At 45.6% G+C, this 25246-nt stretch overlaps 1 protein-coding gene across 4 annotated transcripts in view; it reads left to right on the plus strand.

Annotated features, from left to right (window-relative positions):
- PDGFD (platelet derived growth factor D) overlaps positions 1-25246 on the plus strand; it is a 183657-nt gene that overhangs the window by 151609 nt on the left and 6802 nt on the right. For all 4 annotated transcript variants that reach the window (XM_045018976.1, XM_045018985.1, XM_045019003.1 and 1 more), the window contains one exon: positions 12681-12895. In XM_045018976.1, coding sequence (XP_044874911.1) covers positions 12681-12895 — 215 coding nt within the window. The remainder of the gene's footprint in view (positions 1-12680; positions 12896-25246) is intronic.

Here is a 25246-nt window from a genome sequence, read left to right on the forward strand (position 1 = left end):
TTATTCATAACAACACAGCACTATAATCTACTTACAGCAAAAACAAAAATAAGGTTATTAATAAAGGTTGAGATTTAAGAGAGTGAGTAAGGATAAGAAGTGGAAACAGAACTGGTTACATATATAAAATAAAACATAAAATGCAATCTTAGGTCTTATTAATATTCCTATTTTATAAAGTAGATTTTCTCCCAAGGATTCAGTCCTTGACAGAGCTTGACAGAGTTTTCAGTCAAAATTAGGATCCAAGTTTTCATGAATATCCCCATGCTTTACAAGGGTTTTCCGCAGTAAATTGATGACAAATGTCTTTTTGTTTCTCTTTATATTTTCCAAAAATCATTGTTTTGACACCCAAAAGATGACCTCTAAGGTGCTGGTTCCCCTACTCCTGTGTTTCCGTATACAAACAGACTTCCATTGTGTTGACTTACTACAAAGCTTAATTTGCATGTTACAGAGAGACATACGTATCATCTCCTGTGTGGAAGAAATCTGTTTGCCTGGTTAAGTTTTAACATACAAGTTTAATATATTTAATAGTTATACAGAGCTTCCTAAATTTCATCTGTATGTACATCTCACAAATATTATAATGATCAATGTGATATAAGCTTTTAATAGATACCTTACGCCATTGTTTTTTTTGTTTGTTTGTTTTGTTTTTTATAAATACCATGAAAGCAGCATGTTGGGGTGTAATGAGTTTGTCAGGCATAATAGGCGTTGCTGTTACAGAACAGTGAACTCTTTGCCAGTTGGCATTGTGGGGTTCTTAGGGTCACACCAGGGCTAATAAGAAATGTTCATACTTGAAATGTGACAGGAATACAGCCACGTTACATGTTGAAATCCGATTAGAGAATAGCTTCAAATAAAATCCTTTAAATTAGGAATACATTAGGGCTTCCAAACAAAGGCTCTGTGGAACTCTAAGGAATATTTATAGGCATTGTAGTAACCTTGCAGCCGAAAGAACAATAGATTATATCACCATTTACATGCTTTCTCAGCTTCCAGGTTGGGTTTTATCCTTTGTTCTTGTTTAAAACTGCCCTGAGGCAGATTAGCACAATTTGATATAATCCCTGTGTATCTCTCACAGCATTTTCAGAACATGTCACGTAAATTATATAAATAAATTGCTAATGACTTCACTGTTATCCTACCCCCTGTGCATACCAAATAGTTCCAGGGAATTGAGTTCAGTGCAGTGTTGCTAGATTTTTAGTCCAATAACATGACCCATATGGTAAATGACACTTTAAATGTAATATTTTTAGAGTTGGCAATCAATACAGATTGAAAGAAGAACAATACGGAGAAGAACTAACACAAATATTGCAATTCCTGCAATGACCTTTTAAAGGTTGGGACTACCCTGATTGAATTTATATATCTGACAACTGCAATCCATACACAAAATCTGATCTCACAACACTCTTTATTTATTTATACTATTTATTTGAGATATCGGTATCAGGTGTATATCTCTAAAAATTGCATCCATTGTTTGAAATTTCATGCTGTGTATATGTACTACCGTTTATAGTTCACTACTCATACAGAAGTTTATTACATAATCTCAATGAAATCAAATCCAGGGGAAATTTTTGGGGTATAGTATTTGCATTTTCAAAATACATAAGTCATGCCCCAGGTAAAAACTGTATACAAATATCATGTCACTTCCTCTGCAAAGAAATATAACAAGTAAACATTAGAAACAATCTTTGCTGTGATTTTCAAAAAAATGTGAAAGGTTTGATAATCAGATCTATATCTTAGAACAGGAAACTCAAAGCATATGAATATCCAGCCTTAAAGTGATTATGAAGAGATGGTTGTACCATATAGAGGAGATCAGTAGCAAAATAAATTTCTGTATATTTGCAATAATATTTTACGGTGGGCCTCAATGTCATAATAATTTGGGCATTTTTAATAGACAGGTTCCTAGAATGAGTATCACAACTAGCACATTATTTCATAATTACTTCAGTACTGTAGTAGTGGATGTAAAAAGAGAACAGCCATCCTGTGCAAAGGAGGGGGTACTTCTAGACAAAGCGTGTGTTCTCTATCATTACACAGCACTGAACTTTTGTCACTTAATCTCTTGTCTATATCTTTATTTTTTTAAAAAATTTATTAAGTATTATGTATATATGAAAATTGCTTCAGAAGTGAAAAAAAACTTTCTTTACAGCTAAAGTATTGACTTTGAATTGGCCTTATGTACAAAGATCTAGGAAGAAGGCAGGCATAAGCTATTTCTCAAAACAAAAGTAGATGCAAAAGTCTAGGGAAGATGTGTAGAAAAAGGGTTCAGCTTTAAAAAGAAATTCTAGTTCACAAATAATCTCACAGCACATGAAAAGATGGGAGTTGCCTTACCAAATGGGGGGTCACTGCTAACGAGCCAATTCAATTAAGGTGGGAGTGGGCTATTCTCAACTGTTGACAAGAAGGGGTGGAAATCACTTTTGTAGTGCTAATGAGGCCAATGTAAACAAGGTGGACCATTTCAAACAGTTGACAAGAAGGTGTGAGTATCGGCAGGGGCAACTTATTTTTTGTAGTGACCCATCCACTCCCCGTCTTTTCAGGCCTAAATTGATGGTGTCCAGTTTGCAAATTCCAGTTCTGCAGTTTCTCGCTGGAGTCTGTTTTTGAAGTTTTTTTGTTGTTGAAGAATTGCAACTTTTAAGGCTGTTATTGGGTGTCCAGGGAGATTGAAGTGTTCTCCTAATGGTTTGGCTGATGTGGTTAGGTCCTATAATGGTATCCCTTGAATATATATGCGGATAGAGTTGGCACCGGGGTTTGTTGCAGGGTTTGGTTCCTGGGTTAGTGTTTTTGTTGTGTGTAGTTGCAAATACTCATCAGCGACACCATCAGGGGCTCGTTCACCTGCACATCTACCAATGTGATATATGCCATCATGTTCCAGCAGTGCCCCTCTGCCATGTACATTGGCCAAACCGGACAGTCTCTATGCAAAAGAATAAACTGACACAAATCTGACATCAGGAATTATAACATTCAAAAACCAGTAGGAGAACACTTCAGTCTCCCTGGACACTCGATAACAGACTTAAAATTGGCAATTCTTCAACAAAAAAACTTCAAAAACAGACTCCAGCGAGAAACTGCAGAACTGGAATTAATTTGCAAACTGGACACCATCAAATTGGGCCTGAATAAAGACTGGGAGTGGATGGGTCATTACAAAAACTAATTTGCCCCTGCTGATACTCACACCTTCTTGTCAACTGTTTGAAATGGGCCACCTTGTTTACATTGGCCTCATTAGCGCTACAAAAGTGATTTCCACCCCTTCTTGTCAACTGTTGAGAATAGCCCACTTCCACCTTAATTGAATTGGCTCGTTAGCAGTGACCCCCCATTTGGTAAGGCAACTCCCATCTTTTCATGTGCTGTGTATTTATACCTCCCTACTGTATGTTCCACTCCATGCATCTGATGGAGTGGGTTCTGGACCATGAAAGCTTATGCCCAGATAAATTTGTTAGGCTCTAAGGGTAGGTTTACACTTACCTTCCGGGTCGACGCGGTGAGTTCGACTTCTCGGAGTTCGAACTATCGCGTCTGATCTAGACGCGATAGTTCGAACTCCGGAAGCACTGCGGTCGACTCCGGTACTCCATCACTGCAAACGGCGGTGGCGGAGTCGACGGGGGAGCCACGGAGTTTGACCCCGCCCCGTCTGGACGGGTGAGTAGGTCGAACTAGGGTACTTCGAACTCAGCTACGCTATTCACGTAGCTGAATTTGCGTACCCTAGTTCGACCCCCCTTCTTAGTGTAGACCAGGCCTAAGATGTCACAAGGACTCCTCCTTGTTTTTGCTGATACAGACTAACACGGCTACCACTCTGAAATAATCTCAGGTTATGGCTGCACTTGAGATTTGCAGCGCTGGTGGAGGCTTTCCAGCGCTGCAATTAGTAACTGTCCACACCTGCAGGGCACATCCAGCACTGCAACTCCCTGGCTGCAGCGCTGGCCGTACACCTGGGTCTGCTTGGGGTATAAGCATTGCAGCGCTGGTGATGCAGCGCTGCTCGTAAAGTGTGGCCACACACCAGCGCTGTTATTGGCCTCCAGGGTATAAGGATATATCCCAGAATGCTTTTAACTAAATTACTCCCTTTGTTTTGTTATGCTGCCTCTCTTTGTTTTGTTGTGAACTCGGGGCTCCGGGAGCTGCTTATCTAAAAAACAAACACAGCTCCTGTTTGCCGTGATCAATCTGTAACTGACTGAACAATCAAATGAGATAAACCCCCTATCTTGCTGTGAATGAGGCAGGCACGGGGAAGAGTGTTTGCTTGACGAGAGAAACAGCGGGGGGGAGGGAGAGAAAGGGAGTCCATTGGAGCAGCTGCTTATCTGGTCTGCAGGCTGTTTGCAATTAAGAGTAAGGGGTCGGGAATATTTTTCTGATTTTGCAAGGCAGGGAGCTGATACACAGTGTCAGCTCCAAAAATCCACTCTCTCTCTCTCTCCCCCGGTCCCTGTCACACTGCACCCCACCCCCCGCTTTTGAAAAGCACGTTGCTGCCACTTGAACGCTGGGATAGCTGCCCATAATGCATCACTCCCAACAGCGCTGCAAATGTGGCCACACTGCAGTGCTGGTAGCTGTGAGTGTGGCCACACACCAGCACTTTCCCTACACAGCTGTACGACCAGCGCTGCAACTCTCAAGTGTAGCCATACCCTCAGTAAACAAGAACTTACATTCTGGCACTGAAGGACGCTGCACAGGCCTGAGCCCCCACACTTTCTCTCTTTGCTTATTTTATTTTGGGACAATCATATGCAAAAAGCCTTCGGCTATCAGAAGAAATTAATCAGCTGGGACGTTCCTGAGATAGCATCTGTCTACAGTGACAGCTTTACAAGTTACATAAATAAACAAACCAGGCTCTGCTCTAAAGGGGAGAAAGAGAAAGAAGCAGAGGGACCACAAGTCTGGATGGAACTTTCCCAGCTTATATGAAGAATTGGCCAAATGAATATATCAGTTCCCGAAATTGTGGCAGTTCACTGTGCACAATACCACAGCTTCTATTTATCATTAATTAAAATTATTTAGCAAGAAATTAAACAAAATGTGAACTGAAGAATTTCATTTCTCAGGGGTTTGCAAACAGTCGCCAATAAATTACCGCAAACATCCATGTACTCTTCCTTGAAAGGTTCTGGGATAGTCGCCAGCAAGTTACAGTGCATCAGACATTAAATACAAACAGCACAAATTCAAAATGCCTCTGCTTTAATGGCAAATATGTATACTCTGAGTTCATGACATACCACCTCAAATAACTGCTAATTATCTAAATGCACGCATTCTACTGTAAGCCCTGAACAAACAGAATACCCCTCCACCCTTAGTCAGGAATTACTTTAGCTATACTTTGCAAAGTGCCCAGTCATTTCATACTATAACTCAGGCCCAGTGATTATGCATCTTCTTCCCCACTGTGGAAAATGGGATATTTCCTGTCATAGGTGCCAACTCCATGGGTGCTGCGGGGCTGGAGCACCCACAGGAAAAAAAAGTGGGTGCTCAGCACTCACTGGCCACAGCTGTTCAGAAGGCTGCCACCAATCAGCTGTTTGGTGGCTGTGAGGGATGCGTTTGGGGGGAAGACGGAGAGCAGGGAGCAGTGGTCGGGCAGGGCCTCAGGAGTAGGGTTAGAGCAGGGTAGGAAGAGGCAAGCGATGACGGAGCCTTGGGGAAGGGGGTGGGGGGGCAGGAAGAGGTGACGTGAGGGTGGTACCTCAGGGGAAGGGGTGGAGCAGGAGCAGGACGAGGCGGAGCGAGGGCATGGCCTTGGGGGAGGGGCGGAGTTTGGGCGGGCCTTGGGGTGGAGCATCCCCGGGGAAAAAGAAAACTCAGCACCTATGTTTCCTGTTACTGTCTGTGAAGTTACTGGGGACACTTAGAGCAAACGGCACTGCAACAGAAAGCTTTAGAAAGTGATGGTTTGGGCCTGTTCATACTACTTCACCCACTCCCTGGACGTAATTGGTGTCCCAGCTTGTAATAGGAACATGTATTGTGAACCTTTGTTCCCATGGGCAGTTATAATCCCACTGAAATTTCTGCCCTCTCTCCATCTTAAATAGTAGTTGCTGTATCAGAGAGTTTTATCTGCGAACTGTGCGTATAGTGGAAATCCAAATGCAGCATCCTTTTCTTCTAGTTGCCACTAAGAAAGATTTGATAAATCTTAAAGTTCTCAAATATACTGCATTTATATTGAATGTGTCACGGGATTAAAAACGTAGAAGAAAATATCTGTTCCTATTAGACATTTATTGAGGATTTACCTCTGAGGGCCAGTTCCTTAGTTGGGGTAAAACAGAATAACTTCATTGAGACCAATGGGATTATGTCAGTTTACACCAACGGACGATTTGGCTCTGTTAAGTAAATATGGGATTGAATCCTCAGCAACTTAGACTAGCTTCTGTGCTATTGAAAATTGCAGTGGCTTAACATGCCTCACATACACACCTGTGGGCTAAATTCACAAAGAGAGTTAGGTTCCTAAATCCCAGAATCAGGCAGCAGTGGTTTTCCCAGCTGCCGCCGAACCCAGGATGTGCCTAAACTCAATCAGTGCCTAAATTTTTGCAGTGAAAATTCCCTGGCTGCCTCCGAGCATGCACAGCGCTGCCTCACTCTGTGGCTTAGACATCCAGATGCCTAGAGTGATTCACAAACTGGAGAAGATAAGTGTTCTTCTACCTAACTCACCTGTGGGGCCAGATAGCTGTGCTCATGGGGAGGGGGACCTTCCTCATAACTTTTAGCCCAGTGGTTCATGTATTCACCTCGAATGTGGAAGACCTCCAGTTTCTTCCTCCAACTGAGGGGGAGAACAGATTTGAACAGCAATCTACCACCTTTCAGTTGAATGCCCCTAGCCACTGGGCTTTAGGATATTCTGATGTGGGGCTCCCTCAGTCTCTCCTGTTGAAGCTGTTCTGCTTTGGATTAAGAAAAGGGTTTGGGGGCCAGAGAGAGAGAGCACATATGTATGAGAATGACTTTATAGTTGGTGGTTAGAGCATCCGCAGGCTGTGGGAGAGCCAGGATCTCCTCCTGCTCTAGTAACTCTAATTATTTATCCACAGGAGAGACTGAGGTAGCCCCACATCAGAATAGCTATAGTTCAGTGGTTAGGGCACTCACCTGAGAGGTGGCAGATCTTTGGTCAAATCCCTTCTTCCTGTCAGGTGGAGAGAGTTTACTTGAACTGCTGGGGGTCTCCCACATTTTAAGTGAGTGCCCTAACCACTGGATTAAACATTATCAGGAGGTGGTGGCAGCAGTGGCAAGAAATTCCCTAGGTGCCGGACTCCAGCAGAGGATTCACAGCTGAATTCCCTGACAGGCTTTAGGACACACACCTCTCCTTGGCATCTCCCATTGGCTAGTGTAGATAGGGAGGGGCCTAGTGTTCTGGGTTTTGTGAATCACATTTGTAGACACTTATCACCCTCCATTTATTGTATAGAAACCTTGAGTGCCTAACACAGTCTTTGTGAATCCCAGTGATTTTTCTAGATACCTAAAAGTTAGGCACGGTGACACTGCTTACCACCACACCTATGTCTCTTTGTGAATCTAGCCCCTGTATGTCAAGGAAACCTAGATTTTAGGAATTGAAATGTTGGTCCATTAATCCAATGCAATGTTCAGGTGCAAACACTGGTGTACGCACTGACACTTTGCAAAATACTTGCTAACACTTCAATAATCTACTACCCACATGTGTGCATGTGTGCTTGCACACAAACATATGTTCAGCTACTTAAATTAGGAGTGTGTGAGTGTTGGAATTTTTAGTCCAACACATGCACGTTAGTGCACTCACAACAGGAGGCCAGAAGAAATATTTTTCTAACTGATTGAACTATGACCTTGGGTGAGTCACTCAATTTCCCTGCACCCCAGTTCCCCAGCTATAGAATGGAGAAACTAGCACTTTCCCACCTCACAGGGGCCATATCAGTACCTACACCAGAATGTTGAAAAAAAAAAAAAGGCATAACAAGATCCTCCTTGGATTTGAGACTGTGGCTAGCAGCAGAGGTCTCTCTTCCCAGGTCCTTGTGACCCATACGAACAAGGCCCTTTTCAAATTAGCAGCAATAGTAGCCTATGACCCCTGATTCAATAAAATATCCCTGTTCAGGACAGCATTTAATCACATGCTTAATTTTAAGCAGTGCTTAAATCTGACTGAAATCAGTGTTTCAAGTTAAGCACGTACTTAAGAGCTGTCCTCGGTAGGAATGGATTTAAGCAGGTGCTTAAATTGGGGGTCTAATGCTTTATCTCCCAGCTTGCTGCTTTATCGTAGTCTTCAATGTCTCTCTTTGCCTATAAAATGAATGAATGTCCTTTGCAAAAAAAATCTGTAATTTCAGTTTTGAAGCTATATGCAGCCCCTCTGAAGAACCTTTTAGTTCCAGTTTTAAATTAAGGACCCCAGTGGTTTCAATCCCTTGATAAGGAAAGCATCAGGATTTCACACCAAGACTCGGTTACCTTTTAGTCACAGCAGTGAAATGATGCATGAAGCTGTCTGTACTGTAAGATCTCATTGTTATATGAAGGAGGAAATGAACTGGCTCCAGAAAGTAAAACAATTCTGAGACCGAAGAAAAGCTCAGATCTGGGCTTTCTGGAGAGGGTGTTCTTTAGAGAATTTGCTTTTGTTAATGATTTACAAATGGTGTTTTAAAGTCACTGAAGCAGTGGGAGCAGTTCTTATGTATCTCTGTGGTAGGATCAGAATGTGAAATTTCTGTTAAGAGCATGTATGTTGCCTGCTTAGTTTGTCCCACCTTGCTAGGGCAGAATCCAAAATGAACGTCAGTATTATTTCTAGGTGACATTTGTAGTGAGTGACCTGAGCGCTTCTTAATCCCTTTATATCTGGACCGTGCTTAGAAAAGTATGAGATTCAGAGGTGTTGAGCATTTGCAATGCCAAATGAAATCAGTGGAATCAGTAGGTACTTAGCACTATGGAAGAATCTAGATGTGGATCCAAAGTCTTTGTGCATGCATCTTGGAATATTCCTCATATTTTTCCCCGGTGGCTAATGCTAGAAAAATATAGCTAACTAAAATGTATTATTTCATTCATTGATTTAGAGTTCTTTATAAATTTACTCATCCCAGGGGTGAAAGTAAAATTGAAAATGTATTGGTATGGGGGCCGTCTCCGCGCCCCTCCCCGCCCCCTCTGGAAGGAGTGGGGCCTCAGGCAGAAGGGGCAGGGCTGGGGGGGTCAGCATCTCCCAGCAGCCCTTCCAGGCTGCCTGGCCCACGCCACCCGGGGCTCCAGCAGCAATTTAAAGGGCCTGGGTCTCCGGCCATTGCTGCCGCTACAGCATCAGTGGCTGGAGCCCCGGGCCCTTTTAAATTACCAGCCCCAGGGCAGCTGCTCCTTTTGCCGCCCCCCTTTTGGCAGCCTTTGGGGGCAAAAGGGGCAGTGATGATAAAGCACTGCTGCGGCAGCGCTTTAAGCAGGGTCTTTGCCGCAGCAGCGCTTAAGGACCCTGCTTAAAGCACTGCTGCGGCAGCGCTTTAATGTCGCTGCCCCTTTTGTGCTCCCCCGCCGGCGGCTCTGCCCCCAGGGACCTGGCAGGGCCATCGACGGGGGTTGCAAAAGCAGAAGCGACGTTAAAGTAAGGCGTTAGAGGCCGGTACCGGCGGCCACTTTTTACCGGTCCGCCATACCGCCTTACTTTCACCCCTGACCCGTCCCAAGCTGTGAGGAGATGCTTTTGCTATAAATAACCAGTCCTATCACTTTGCATCATTGTCATTAAACTACAACCCCTCTGAAATACCCAAGAACGCAATTATTCCACTACACCCTCCCATTAACTCAGCACTTTCTCCCCTTTCTCTCCATGGTCCCTGGCTCAGAAAAAGCCTGAGAGAAAAGGCCTTGTAAAGTTTTAAAGGACACCAAATTAAGGCTGTGGCAGGTCAGAATTGAAGACCCTTTATGGAGAACGCCTTGACCTTTAAACCAGGGGGCTTAAGCCCTTTGGCTAGTTGTGGCTGCCACGATGTGACTCATGTCATATGCTGTCATCCTTAATAAGTGGGCAGCCTCGTTCTCCATCAGCTGCAGTCTGAATGTTAAGACATAATCCCACGATGAACTCATTACAGTAATAATCCAGACTAGCTCAATGTGGCCCCGCAGCAGTGGCACATGCTGTGCCCCAGGAGAGATTTGCCCAAGATAGGGGAAAGTTGATGTCTGTACTGCCACATTCCCTGTGAGCTCCACCAGAGGTGAGTGCCTTTAAAAGATAGATGCTCTATGGGTGGAGGCCAAATGGGTTTTGCAGGGAGTCAGCTCATTCTCTGGGTGCCCCCTCCCCTGCCAGCTTATTCTCTTTTGGAACTGTGATGGCCAGTTGGGTGTGCCCTGTTAGAGTGGGGGATATGGGTGCAGTGCGCTGCAGCAAGCCCTCTCTAGGTGAATGACACATCGCTGGCAGCCCTGTGACCTGCATTGTGTCAGCAGATGTCCCTGAAGCCCAGCGCTGTATCAAGAATTGAGTATTTTGTTGTAAATTCATCTACAGATATCCTGTTCACAAATGCCACCCTAATGTCTTAAGCTAGCATTAAATAATCCATGCAAGACTGTTTCTCTCCTTATATTTTAAGAATTTAGACTCCAGCACTATAGAGATATTCTAATACACGTGTTCGATAGCAGGGGTAGGCACCATACAAGCTTCCCCATTCCACACCTTCATTGCAGCTCACATCTATCCAGCCCATTCCAACCCTAGACTACTTGTTACAGAATTCTCCACCTTGGGTTGATATGGTACAGTATTTTGATGCACTAGGACTTCCCCTCCAGAGATACCTCTGATCACGACTATAGAATCTGCACCATCTCCATTTGGTCAGTTTTTTTGATTGCCAGTTAGTTAAAGTAATGGTGAACAAACTAAGCTTTGCTTTATCTTTAAACAAAGCTGAGTGTGGCAAGTGCTGATGGGAATGAGGGGAGCTGGGGGCAGAGAGAACCTTCTTCCCTGTGAAAAAAATTAGCCTGTGGGAACAAGAATGAGAGGGAGTGGATTTGAAGAGTGACAACAGAGAACAAAATATAATCTGTTGAAACAAAGAAATCAATATTTTTTTATTCTTCCGAGAACGAGCTATGTGCATTTGGAGTGTATTTTCCTCTCAATGCATGTGTGTACTGGTAACTCCCATTGATTTTGTGCTTTTCTCAAGAGGAAGCTATGTACCTTCTCTGTAGGAATACTAGCTCTCTTGAGAGAACAGCTGAGCTTTCATGGTGAGATGATTTTCATGGTATCACAACATGTCCAAAATCCTGATTTATCTGCTAACTTTCCCCCAACTGGGTTAACACATTGCATGAAAAATGAACTAGACTTGAGTGTGTCCACTCATGCTAATGTCATTTACATAACCACCATGCATATGGATCTTGGATAAATAAATATTACAAAGCCTCAATTTAAAGGTGCATACTATTTACCAATCACTACTTCCTCTGCAGATTGTGTAAATCAGTGTTAATGCAGTGGCTTGGTGGCTTCTTCAGTGCAAATTGGGACTCATTCTCAAGCTATAGATTTTACATTTTATCAATTAGAAATTAATTTACAATGCATTTTAATGTCTTTTCCTACCAGTTACAATTTTCAGTTCAGAGAGTGAACTCTTGCTTAACACAGGGAAGCTGCAGAATTGCATTAGTCAGCTCCCTCCATCTATCAATATATTATTCAACTTTTCATCAAAAAATTCAGGGGCAGAATCCAAGAGAAAAGATGAAAAACTAAAAAAAGAACTTCCAAAACTAAAATAGGTGATTTTAGTCCTCTTTTTTTTAATTATAAAATTGGCTTTAGAGAATTTTTATAACATTGTATGGATTTTATAACCATGAATTATAATTATTCTTCAAACCACTGTTGACTGTATTTTTACATCAGATGACTCACCACAATGGAAAACCTGTGCATGGAAATTTCAGTGAAATAAGAGTATTTGACAAACTTTTAAAATTATATTTAGACTTTGATATTCTATTATTTAGTGGTATTACAATAACAACAATAAGTTCTAACTCAAATTGTGGCTGCATTGTGCTAAGTGCTGTATAAACACATAATAAGCAACAATCTCTGCCTCAGAGCATTTACATCTAAAGATACAAGACAAATGGTGGGAGAGGAAACAGAGGCACAGAGAGGTGAAGAGACTTTCCCCAAGTCATTCAGCAGGTCAGTGACAGAGCAGGGAATAGAACCCAGTCTCCTGACTTCCATCCCAGTGCTTTACCCACTATGACCCTGATCCAGCATCATTAAAGTCAATGAGCGTTTTGCTGTGGACTTCAGTGGAACAGAATCAGGGCCGAGATGACCATATGCAATCACATAAAAACTGGGTTCCTGATATTTACCTTTAAAGAAATCACACTGACACTTAATTTATTTTCTGAATGATACTGCAGGAGCACAACCCTGTGTTGTGACTTCCCATGCAAGAGAGCAGTTCACTCTAAGACACTTCCCACTCAAGCTTACAAAGACCACTTTTGCTTTGCAGTTGACCTGGACAGATTGAATGAGGATGTGAAACGTTACAGCTGCACTCCAAGGAACTACTCTGTCAATTTAAGAGAGGAACTGAAGCTGACAAATGTAGTTTTCTTTCCCCGCTGCTTCCTGGTCCAGCGCTGTGGGGGGAATTGTGGCTGTGGAACAGTGAACTGGAGATCCTGCACGTGCACGGCAGGGAAAACAGTGAAAAAATATCACGAGGTATTTCATTCTTATGTTTCTTCTTTGTGATTCCTCTGTGGGTTCCATGCTAAAGCAGACTTGGAAATACTATTCCCAGAGCTGTGTGTGCTGCCATCAGTGATTATGTTGGTGCTTCTACAGCATTAAGGATCGGCAAACTCCTCTGAAGGCATTTAAAACTGCATGTGAGATACAGTAAGGCTCACTGTTTGGGGGAAGTATGTTTGGTGAAACATACCCTGAAATTGGCACTTGCACACAATGGCAATGAGTGCAGTATTAATGCCTAGATGGGAGAAAAACAAATTGGAGCTTTCTAAATTCTACCTAAGTCACTAGGGAACATGGCTAAGAAAAACACCTTATTCCATAGACAAGAGCAAGGATCAGTGACACGGCCCAGGCTGAGTTTGTGCCAGACACCACACTCGCCTGTAAGAGTTTGTTTTCCTACTTTGTTTAGGTCGCAAGTGAAAAGGAATTTGATGGACTCTTAATCTGGAGAGGGTGCTTGCTCACATCACAAAACCACTAGCTCAGGAGAGGCGCAGGGCTGGAATACCAGGAGGTTGTTGGAGGTCAAGACCTAGGTGCGTAGGCAGAGTTTGTGGGAAAGCATGTGCTGTATCTTGCTGTAGTCAGCACCATTACTCACTTTCCTAGGCACAAGGTCTTTCCACAAATTTATTGCAAACTACAGTTGGCTTCAATTGAGCTGCTATAAAGAGCTGGAGCCTAGTTAAAATCGTACCATTTGTTAAGAAAGATACATGGGATGACCCTGGTATAATTACAGACCACAGAACCTTATATCAAGGCCGGGTAAATTAATTGAAAAAATAATTTGGATAAAATAATTGAAAAAAATGTCTACTAGATGAATATAAGCTGATAAAAAGAAGCAAGTATGGCTTATATAAAATATGTATATGATACCACAGCTTTGTATAACAGTTTAGAGAGAATTTTAAAAGATATGCTCCTTCCTCCTAAGAGTTTACAATCTACAAGACACAATCTGTCATGGATTAGAAACCGGTTAAGAGATAGACAGCAAAAAGTAGGAATAAATGGGCAATTTTCAACATAGAAGGAGGCTAATTTTCAGGTTTCCCAAGCTTTCAGATTGGGTGTTATTTAATGTATTTATTATTGATCTGGAAGTAGGTGAACTGTGAGGTGGCACAATTTGCAGATAATACAAAATTATTTAAGTGAGTCAAGATTAGAGAAGGCTGTGAGGAATTTCAGAGGTACCTAACATAATGGCTGATGATAATGCAGTATAAACAAATGCCAGGCAGTGCATGTTAGAAGGAACATTGTGTCACAATGCCGGAAAAAAGATTGAAGGCAAAATTCTTACCTGACATGCAACTCCATGCACAGCATGAAAGTCAGAGGAGAATTTGGCCCCAGGTATCATTGTGGACAGCTTAATGAAAACACTTTCTCAATACACTGGTAGTGAAATAAGCAAATAGTACATTACACTGTATGAATAGAAAATGATAGAGAAAAACACAGAAAATGTTTATCATGCCATTAAATAAACGTTTGGTTCACCCTCATCTGGAGTACTGCATTCAGGTTTGATCATTAAGTCTGAGAAGAATATGGCTGAAATAGAAAAGGTCTAGAGAAGGGCAACAAATGGAAAACTTCTGTATGAGGAGAGATTGAAAGGCTTAGAACTGTTTAGAGAGGAGACAAATAAGAGAGTATATGGTAGACGTATATAAAATGAATGAATGGTACAAAGAAGGAATATAAGGCCCTCCAATTTTACCTTCTTTCCTTAACAAAAGAACAAGGAGAGACTCAATGCAGAGAAAGGCAAAATATTTAAAAATATAAATGACAAAAATGATTTTTTTGTGCAACAAACCTATAAAAACTATCCCAAAATATTATTGTAGCAGATGGTGTAGAAAGATTCAGTGAGGATTAGACATACAAATATGAACTTCAGTCACATCAACTTCAGGACATAAGTCAACTATAGACAGCAGTTAGGAAAAAACTTCCCCCATAAACATGCTATTGAATAATTGTTCATCGCTGGGCATTTTGGTGTATGTGGTACTGTTGTGATGGAATATTAGCCTAATAAAATAATGGAGAGGCAAGGTGGGTGAGGTAATATCTTTTATTAGACCAACTTCTGTTGGTGAAAGAAACAAGCTTTCAAGCTACACAGAGCTCTTCTTCAGGTCCTGGGACCAACACAGCTACTATAATATTGCAGATAATTAAACGTTGGTCAGAATCAGTTTGGCAATGCCCAAGTTCCCCAAAAACTTAACTCACTAAATTCAGAGTTCATATTTTCCCTTTTTCATTAATTTATTCCACTGTGCTTTTTGTCTGTCAGACCAGTATGAATTAAAGACAGTGTTTCAGCTTTTGTAAATAAAAATGTAAATGTATCCCTTAGGGATGAATTAACAGCACAAAGAGCAGCGATTTAGCCGCAATCCTCCCACTAACATTAATACAAGTTATGCAAATAAATCCACTTGTCGTACACTACAGATATGGCCATTAATGTTAGTCCAAAATATTTTTCATCTGTAAATAGCTTTAGTTTTCCTGTGTCCGAGCATTAGCCAAACATCTTTTTTCTTTCTTCTTCTTCTTCTTCCGTGTTTAGCTGCCTTTTTACTTAAGAAACAGCTTGGAAGTAGGGGCGGTATGAGAGGGACTCGGGTTTATCTGTTTTAAAGCCATGTAGCTGCATTGTACTTTAGAGGTCTGATCTAAAACCCACTGAGGTTTAATCAGAAGATGATAACTCATGAATAGAAGGAGCAGGGCTTCTTATTTATTTTTACATCACAAAAGCTGTTCATTTCCTTTAAAATCTCCACCTGCAGTTTAAAGTGAGTGCAGATTAAGGACCAAATTCAGAGAGAGTCTAAGTCTAGTATATTTTACATGCCAAAGAGAACAAAAGATGTCATGAGATGACGTAGTTGATAAGACATTCATAATAGGAGAAACTGCTCAAGCCCTTTGTTATTCCTGGTGTTAACTTTGCCTAAACCGTCTCTTGGAGCCTGAACTATTGGACTGCTGTTGTTGGCTCCACTGTCACTGTCCTCTGTAAATATTTTTCTATGCAACAGTGTCGATGTGTTGGCCAATCACACAGGAAATTGTGTAGTGTTTGATGCCTGCCTGTCTTTGTGTGTGCCTGAGAAAGCCTTCACTTCACCCTCAGTGAGCCTCCTATTTAGGGCTGAATCAGGAAAGGCACATTTTTCAGCTATAACCTTCTGTTTTCCCACCCTGCAGTCAATATCTCCCAGTTATCCAGCGAGTTGCATGCACTCCACTGAGGGGTTGTTTTGTACATCCAATGCTAACTGTGCTGACAGAGAGGTTTGAGAAAGTTATTTTTCCTGATATTGTTGATGTTTGTTTAGATCCCTTTTCTGTTGTCTTCAGATTCTTAGACCATGCCCATCACTGTGGTATCTGAGCACTCTTCACTAGTACACTAAGCAGCTGTCATGTGGTCTTTAATTTTCTCAGACAACTGCTTTAGTTCTTCAGAAGCTCCACCAAGAGTATAAAATTCTGCCCTTTCATGTCCATTTGCAAGGTATTAGCTACCAGATAGCAGAAAATATGAAAATACCCCATTGTGGATACCCTCTCTACTCTAATGCTTTGCAAAATGATAATAGTGAGACATAAAAGTTTTCTTACAAACCTGAAATGTAGGGCAAATTTGCCAAAAAACCTCAAGAACCTTTGGAATTAAACAGAACCTTGATTTGAGAAGACTGCCCATTTTATGGTTTTGAACAGAAACCTAGTGAAGCAGGATGGTTTTGCATTGTTCCAACATGAAATTAAAGAAAACTGGTTTGTAGGAGCCCAGAACTCAAGGCAGACAAGTACACATGAATCAAAATTTAAAACAGATTGGCATGAACCCCTGCAAACCGAACTGGTCAATCATCACATCGTATGCATTAATTCTGTTTAAAAGCATCTCTCAATCAAGTTCTTTGGTAAGTGATTCCATCAGCCACACCACTGGGCTCCTCACAAAGGAAGGGCAAATCAGTAATCATTAATGTAAATGAATACAGCATACTTTAATCAAATGTCCATGTCTGCTTTCATCTAACTTGCTGAGATAGACTTGAAATGAAAACACAATTGCCTCTGCACTCAGTTCTCTATGGAAATAAGTAGAATGGTTGTTCCAGAGAGAAATCTTATATTCTAAAATTGAAGAGAGCATAGGCTCAGCCCACTGGGAAGAAAAATCCTGTGGATGATCTCAGTCCAATTCTTTATGCTGCTAGGACTGAGCCTGTGCCATCCACCCAGCATGTGCATACCTCTGAGAAACAAGAAATCAGTTTCCCCATCTCATTGCTGTAACTGATGAGATGTGAAATGAGTTTCCATGAGGGATGAGCACCCCTAAGGCAGTAACTAGAATTTGTCACAGTATATAAACCTTCTGCACAAATATTGTTCTGTGCAAGACAGCTGAGAGACATTTAAGGAAAACGGAAAGTATTGAGGCCCATTCTTGCACCTTTTACCCACCTCTTGACTTGTCATGCAAAGGCCTTTTGCCTTTTTCACTGTGTATCAGAATGTTAACAGATACTCTTTTCTCTTTCCTCCTATTCTAACAATTTTAGAGCCCCTCTGCCTAAGTTTGAATGGCTTAGGATCTGAGAGGTAGCAGAGAAGGGTCCAAGCCATAAGGTTCAGAGTATTATTAGCAGTGGTATTTTTTATTTTGTGCTGCACCCGAGTAGCTGCTAGGCCCCTCAGAATACATAGGCCAAGACTGAACCTTGTCACAAGCTGCAAAAAAACAGATTTCACCAGACACAGCATAGCGGGAGTGGGTGGGTGGATGGGCAACAAAACAATACGGAAGAGCATGGGGGAGAACAGATGAAAATCACAGCACTAAGGTAATATGGTGACTGATGTATGGAATGCTGCAATAAAGAAATGTTAGGTTTTCTTTAATAACCAATAAAATCTCACCTAGTTGACTGCTTTCTCACTGCTTTTGCAGAAGTGAGCCTTAAGGAGGCAATGGAGTGAATAAAGGGTAGTCGTCTCCTCTGTCTGCTCAGGAAGGGATTTCCTTACATAGGTGGTAGTGTGGAATGTGGGAAATCATGGGAGAATTGGACAAGTAAGGTGTATACAGGTAGGTGGGGCAATGCCGTAAGAGACAAGAAGGGATCCCTGAGAAGGGATTCATTCAGAAAGGAGTTGATGTGGTCAGATCAATGGGCAAGGAATGTGATCTGTTTGTTTGGGGGTGGGGTTTGTATGAACTAAATGGGCAGTGTGTGTGTGTGTGTGTGTGTGTGTGTGTGTGTGTGTGTGTGAGAGAGAGAGACTTTAGGAGGTAAGTTACAGTGATCAAGACGGGAGAATGAGAGGTTTACAGAATGTATATACAGGCAGAATAGAAATGCAAGGAAGCAGCAGCAGTAGAGGATTACTCCCAGGTTACAAGACTGAGTGACAGAGAGGATAATGTTGTATTCCTCAGAAAGAGAATGGGTGGGGAGAGGAAATAAGACTTCAGTTTTGGCCTTATTAAAGTTTAAATTGATGGTGGTGATCTCAGTGATGCAGGTTTAGGTAGAGTGAGAACAGTCTGGAGTGACGAAGATTTGTAAATTCTTCTTTGAGTCCCTGTGGGTATTCTTTGTTGGGTGCACATGCACTCTGTGCGCTCGGGACCAGAAGTTCTTCAGTAGCAGTGTCCATTGGGCTGCACCCTGCATTGCCTCATGCTCCCAACTAAGGGCGGCACCACCTGATCACCTCTCCAGGTCCTTTCTACTGCCTTAGGTCTGAGGTGGAAGTCTCCTTTGTCTGTCTCTTTCCAGCATTCCCGCTTGATCTTCAAACCTGCAAAAAATTATAAATAGTTTTTATATTTGGATAGTTTAGTTAGTTCAGGGACTGGGGAGTCTCCCTGCATTAAATCCCTCACCAGTTGGGGTGCCTACTATGCCCAAAGTTCCAGGCTTCAAACCTTGCCTGTCCTGCCTTCCGGTCTTTCTGGTGAGTGACCCACATGAGAGTTGCCTAAGCTGCCTCAGGGAACACACATTCCCTCAAGGTGCAATATTTGTCACACTTTTCCCCCCTGTACCAGGCAGTCTTGAGAATTCAGACTCTGGAGACACCTTGTGGAGCTATCCATTAGGCCCCATTTGGACCCCGGGCCTTCCACGCCACATCTAGCTGACCTGAGCCACTGGCTGGCGCCCCTCCAGCTCCAGCATCCACTGGTTTAGAGTCCTCCAGTCCCAAGGACTCTGTGAAATGAAGACATGATGCAGGAAAGGGAAAACACCTTCACAAGAAGAGGGATAAAACAACCCAGAAAAAACCTCCAAAAAGAGGTCTGCCTCTCCCCTTCCTCTGGCACCACCTGAGAATTCACACCTCAGATAAGGGTGCATCTGGAGCTCACAGAGAAAGGCCAGTACCAATGGTACCAGGAGCTATTAATGCCCAGAAATCACACTCTGAGAGGTCAGGTTCAATTCTGGCACTGCTCAGAGACAGAAGGGACCGTTCTCCCTCTACACTGTCAATACCAATCCAGCGAAAGTCCACTGCTTCTGCGTTGGCACCAGCGAATCTGGTCAAACTCAAGACACCTGCCAGCTCTCCTCTGGTGAGCATTTGATACGCTCTTCTTGAGGGTCCACAATATATATGAATCCGGAATCTCTGATCCTCTTTGTAGCAGGGCGGACCCTGCTCCGGCCCTGAGGGCTTTGTAATGCTGCCTGACAGGGCTTGAGAGGGGTTAAAAGCGGCCCTGACAGAGCTGGGCTGAGTGGGAAAGTGGCTACAGCTGGAGGCCACGCCCCAAACTGAAGCCCTGGGGCTTATAAGAGGCAGGGAAGCTAGAGCCCAGACAGGAGTCTCTCTCTGCCTCCAGAGGGAGATGGGCCTGGCTGCTAGAAACTAGAGCAAGATACCTGAGTGCAGCAAGGCTGGGGAAGGCCTGAGGAGCCGGGGAGCTCCGGCCTGAAAAGCCCCAGGCTGCGGCCTAGCAGTGGGCCAATAGGTACCGTGGGTTGCAAGGGGCAGCCCGGGGGTAGGACAAAGCAGCAGGTCCAAACCCTCCTTGCCAATGATGAGTAGGCTAACACTGCAGTCTGCCCCAGAGTGTGGGGCTAGACCATGACTGAGCAGTAGCCAAATACTGAGGCAAGGTAGGGATAGCGGGTGAGGGTTCCCTGAGAGTGGAAGGGAGACCCAGAAAGAAAGGGGTTACTGCAGGGGGCAGCACCCCACGTAGAAGGGCACCGGGTCCAGGGAGGGACACGGGGGCCTATGAACAGGGGGATCACCGGCCTGCAGAGGGCGCTCCGGGACTGGACAGAGCTAAGTTGGAGAGCAACCAGCAGGAGGCGCCGCAGGGGTGAGTACGACCTGTTTACAGTGGCACCTGACCACGGACCGTTAGAACCGCCCCTGATACAAAGGGCCTGGGCAAGAACTGTGGGACAGTTGCCCAGAGGACGACGGCCTTGGGGAAAAAAATGGAGACAGAGACTCTTATTAAACTCCTGGCCGAGAGCCAGCGGCAGCAGCAGGAGCAGCTCATGGAGCAGCTGGGGGTCCTCCAGACGCAGTGGCTGCAGACCATGGAGGCCCAGTATCAGGACCTACAGTCCGATTGGCTCCAGCAATTCGCCACCCTGTGGCCGAGCCCCGGTGGCATCGCGCCAGGCCAGGCTGCTTCGCCCGCACCCCCTGCGCCGCCTGTGCGCCTAACCAAGATGGGGCCCGAGGACGACCCTGAGGCGTACCTCGTGACATTCGAACGGGTGGCGGCTGTCGCCGGGTGGCCATCGGACCGGTGGGCAACCATCCTCGCCCCCTATTTGACGGGGCCGGCTCAGAGGGCTTACCGGGACCTCCCCGATGATGACGCCCGGGTTTACGCTCGGCTGAAGGCAGCCATCTTGGACAGTTTTGAGGTCACCCCGGAGACCTTCCGACGACGGTTCCGGGGAAAGTTTTACCCTCCGGGCGCCCGGCCCCGGGCGGTGGCCCACGAGTTAAGGGAAGCAGCGAGTCGGTGGCTACAGCCGGAGCGTAGATCCTCCGCGGACATCACGGAGCAGCTCGTCCTCGAGCAGTTCGTACATATCCTCCCAACTCCTGGGAGGGCGTGGGTATTGCGGCACCGCCCGAAAACGCTAAACGTGGCTATTAGCCTTATGGAGGACTTTCTAGAGGCCGAGGCCCCTATAGGACCGGCCGCCCAGGCCCCGAGTCCGGGACCAGGCACTCAGGGGCTGACTGCGCCCAATAGGCGGACGGAACGGCCCAGGGCACATGGACCTCAACAGGGGCCAGGCACCTTGGGCTGGAGGCCAGTGCCGGGGCCTAAAGACTGTTTCGCCTGTGGGCGACGGGGGCATTTCAGGAGGGAGTGTCCCTACCAGACTCGAGTGCCCCCTGTGACGTTAACAGGGGGCCTCCGAACTTGTTGGGCGTGTGGGGAGCGGGGACACATAAAGAGACTGTGCCCTCATAAGGCTCCCAGACCCCGGGCCAAAGCCCACAAAACAGGGGCTGAGGCAGGGGAGGGGCAGCGAGCATGCTTCCTCTCCCATACTCCGCCCCCTATCAAGGGGCAAGGGCCCCGGGGAAAAAGGGGGGACGTGCCGGGAGGGCCTCGCATTGAGCGGGGGACGCAGACAACGGCCAGGGGGGCCGACATGGGGACCCAAGCGCGGGGGGAGGCCCGCAGAGAACTGGGGAGGTCTACCGTCCGGTCCCAGAACCTGAGGGAAGTAGACAGGCTTCTCCGGGAAATCGAGGGCCTGCGGAGAGAAAGAGACTCCCTGCGGGTCCAGCTACGAAGAAGCCTGGGCCGGTAGAGCACCCTGCCCCCCCCCGGTGGAGGGGTTCTTGAGGGGGAGGGTGTGTAGCAGGATGGACCCTGCTCCGGCCCTGAGGGCTTTGTAATGCTGCCTGACAGGGCTTGAGAGGGGTTAAAAGCGGCCCTGACAGAGCTGGGCTGATGGGGAAAGTGGCTACAGCTGGAGGCCACGCCCCAAACTGAAGCCCTGGGGCTTATAAGAGGCAGGGAAGCTAGAGCCCAGACAGGAGTCTCTCTCTGCCTCCAGAGGGAGATGGGCCTGGCTGCTAGAAACTAGAGCAAGATACCTGAGTGCAGCAAGGCTGGGGAAGGCCTGAGGAGCCGGGGAGCTCCGGCCTGAAAAGCCCCAGGCTGCGGCCTAGCAGTGGGCCAATAGGTACCGTGGGTTGCAAGGGGCAGCCCGGGGGTAGGACAAAGCAGCAGGTCCAAACCCTCCTTGCCAATGATGAGTAGGCTAACACTGCAGTCTGCCCCAGAGTGTGGGGCTAGACCATGACTGAGCAGTAGCCAAATACTGAGGCAAGGTAGGGATAGCGGGTGAGGGTTCCCTGAGAGTGGAAGGGAGACCCAGAAAGAAAGGGGTTACTGCAGGGGGCAGCACCCCACGTAGAAGGGCACCGGGTCCAGGGAGGGACACGGGGGCCTATGAACAGGGGGATCACCGGCCTGCAGAGGGCGCTCCGGGACTGGACAGAGCTAAGTTGGAGAGCAACCAGCAGGAGGCGCCGCAGGGGTGAGTACGACCTGTTTACACTCTTGAATCTAGTTCTGCTGAGAGATGTCCCAACTCTGTCAACTAGGTATTCCTGGTCCAAGATCCAGACATCCAGTGGAGGCCCCGGCATCATCAGCACACCACTCACCAACTCCTGTCTCTGATCAGTCGAAGTCAGGTCATGTGGTACCATTGACCCTGCCAACTCCTATTTGTGAGTCAAAAATGACCTGTTACCAGCAATCTGGCAAAGAACCATCAGCCCTGTCAGAGCTTCCAGAGTTATCGTGGATGTTGTTGTCACCTCACAAAGCTGCACTACTGGCCAAGGAACCAATGGGTCCCACTTCCCTATTCCTGTGGGGCCCACTTCCCTATTCCTATGACCTCAGTCACTGGTCATATGAGGGCTTCTGGAATCCATACTTTGGGGCATCAGAGTCTGAGGTCCCTTCACATCATCCCTAGCAATGGTCTTCCAGAGAGGAGTCAGAGTCCTCACAGGAGCCTTTGATTGAGGAGACAGTACAGCCGGTCTAGCATGGCAGACATGCAGCACCACACTCCTCCTCCCTTCAGCCCTAGCCACCTACCAAGAAGGCATTTTGATGGGAGGTCCAAGAGCCATCAATCAGTCTCCGTAACACCTGTTACCTTCCCCCCCTTTGGTGGCAGCCTAGCCCATTTTCTTCCAAAGTAGCACTTTATCAAGTTGGACACATGGGTCTTGGACATCATATTGACTAGCTACACGCTAGAGTCCCTGTGTCCCACCCCCCTCCAAAGCCCCAGTCCCCATCTGTTTTCAGGGACCCTTCTCACGAGAGGACTCTCAAACAAGAGGCAGACTCCCTTCTCCAGCTGGGGTCAATGCAGCCTGTTCCCCCCTCGTCACAGGGGGAAGGAAGGGCTTTGACACCAGATATTTCCTTACCTCCATCCTGCACCTCGGACAGCTGAATGTCTTCAATCAACAGTCAAAGCTCGGGATGACCACTTCAGACTCGATAAGCCCCTCCCTGAATGAAGGCAGTTGGTGTGTGGTCTTGGATTTGAAAGGCATGTATTTTCTCAATTAGATATTTACATAGTTAGCAGAAGGTTCCTGTGGGTGTAAAGCACTTCCAGTATAGTGCCTCTCAATGGCCCTGAGGGTTTTTACTAAAGTACTCGCCGTGATGGCTGCATGACTTCGCAGGCAAGGCAACCCAATATTTCCCTACCTGGATGGTTGGCTTCCCATGGGTCAGTCATATCAAGCAGCAAACACCTCCTCTTTGAACTCTTTCATCCTCTGGGGCTGCAAGTAAGGGCAGAAAAGTCTACATTAACCCTCACACAAGTTACAGAATTTATTGGAGCGAATTTCAACTCAATCAGGGCAAGAGCTTGCTTACCTCAAGACTGGTTCCTTGCTATGAGGGATCTCATCACCCAGCTTCATCTCAGCCCTCAGACTACAGCCTGGTCCTGCCTGGCCCTGCTAGGCCATATGGCCGCATCCACCTCCCCAATCACAAGGCTACATTTACGTACTTTCAGATCTGGCTTAGGATGGTCTATGCTCCAAGCAGAGACTCCTTGAACAAAAAGGTCTCGCTTCCCCCAAACATGCTTTTGTTGTCACTCACCTGGTGGAAAGGAAAAAGTGGGAGGGGGGAATCCCCTGAAAGACTCTGATTCTGGTTGCCTTCCATGCTGGGACAGAGAGCACATCTAGACAATCATACAGCTCAGTGTTCCTGGTCTCTGCTTCAGGCAGTTCATGAGGTATGCGAGGCATTCCTCCTCATTATTTGGTCTACACACGTCCAAGTCAGATCAGACATAACCGCTGTGTACCACAGGAGGTCTGCAGATAAGTGGTCTAGCTGTGAAACTGGTGCATCTGGCATCAGATTACCCTTTTGGCAGTACACATTCCACCCATCGGTAGTGCAGTACATCTTCCATTTCTGGGATACCCCATCCTGAGACATCTTTGCAAACCAGCAGAACAAAAAGTGCCCAGCATGTTGTTCCCAAGCTTCAACATCAGAGGGGCCACCTCCTTGGTGCAACGGTCAGACCTGCTGAGGTACACCTTCCCTTCCCTACCCTTGCTACCTCTCATCCTTGGGAAGATCAAGATGGATGAGGCAGAAGTGATCCTGATAGCTCTCTAGGGCAGAGACAATTCTGGTTCACCACCTTCCTACAGTTGGCCTCTCCCCTAGGCATTCACCTTCAGCCGTTCCCGCACCTACTGTCTCAGAATAGAACACAGACTGTCGCAGGGCCATCCACCTCAGTACAGCTTCCCTCCATCTGGCAGCATGTTTTTTGGATGGACAGTGAGCATCCTTAACAGTAGCAGAAGACCCTCTACAAGGAAGTGCTGTGCCACCAAATGGAAGCAGTTCTCCCTGTAGTGTCAGCAGTATGACTTGTTTCCTGAGGAATCAGGAATCCCTCTAATTCTGGAATATCTTCTCTCATTAAAGATATTGGGCCTGTCTGTCCATTCCCTAAGCGTACATTTGACAGCTATTGATGCCTTCCATCGTCTGGTGGAGAAGTGCTCTGTGTTCACCCATCCCACTACTGTGAAGTGCCAGAAAGGTGTCAGAAGCCATTCCTTCCTGTATCTAAACCTCTCCTTGTTAGGGAATATTGTTTTTTTCACCCATTCTTATGAGCCCACCACTTGAACGCTTAGGATATGTCTACACAGCCTGCAGCAGCCAACCTCTCA

This window comes from Mauremys mutica, chromosome 1 (genome assembly GCF_020497125.1).
Source record: "Mauremys mutica isolate MM-2020 ecotype Southern chromosome 1, ASM2049712v1, whole genome shotgun sequence".
In the NCBI taxonomy this organism is placed as follows: domain Eukaryota; kingdom Metazoa; phylum Chordata; order Testudines; family Geoemydidae; genus Mauremys; species Mauremys mutica.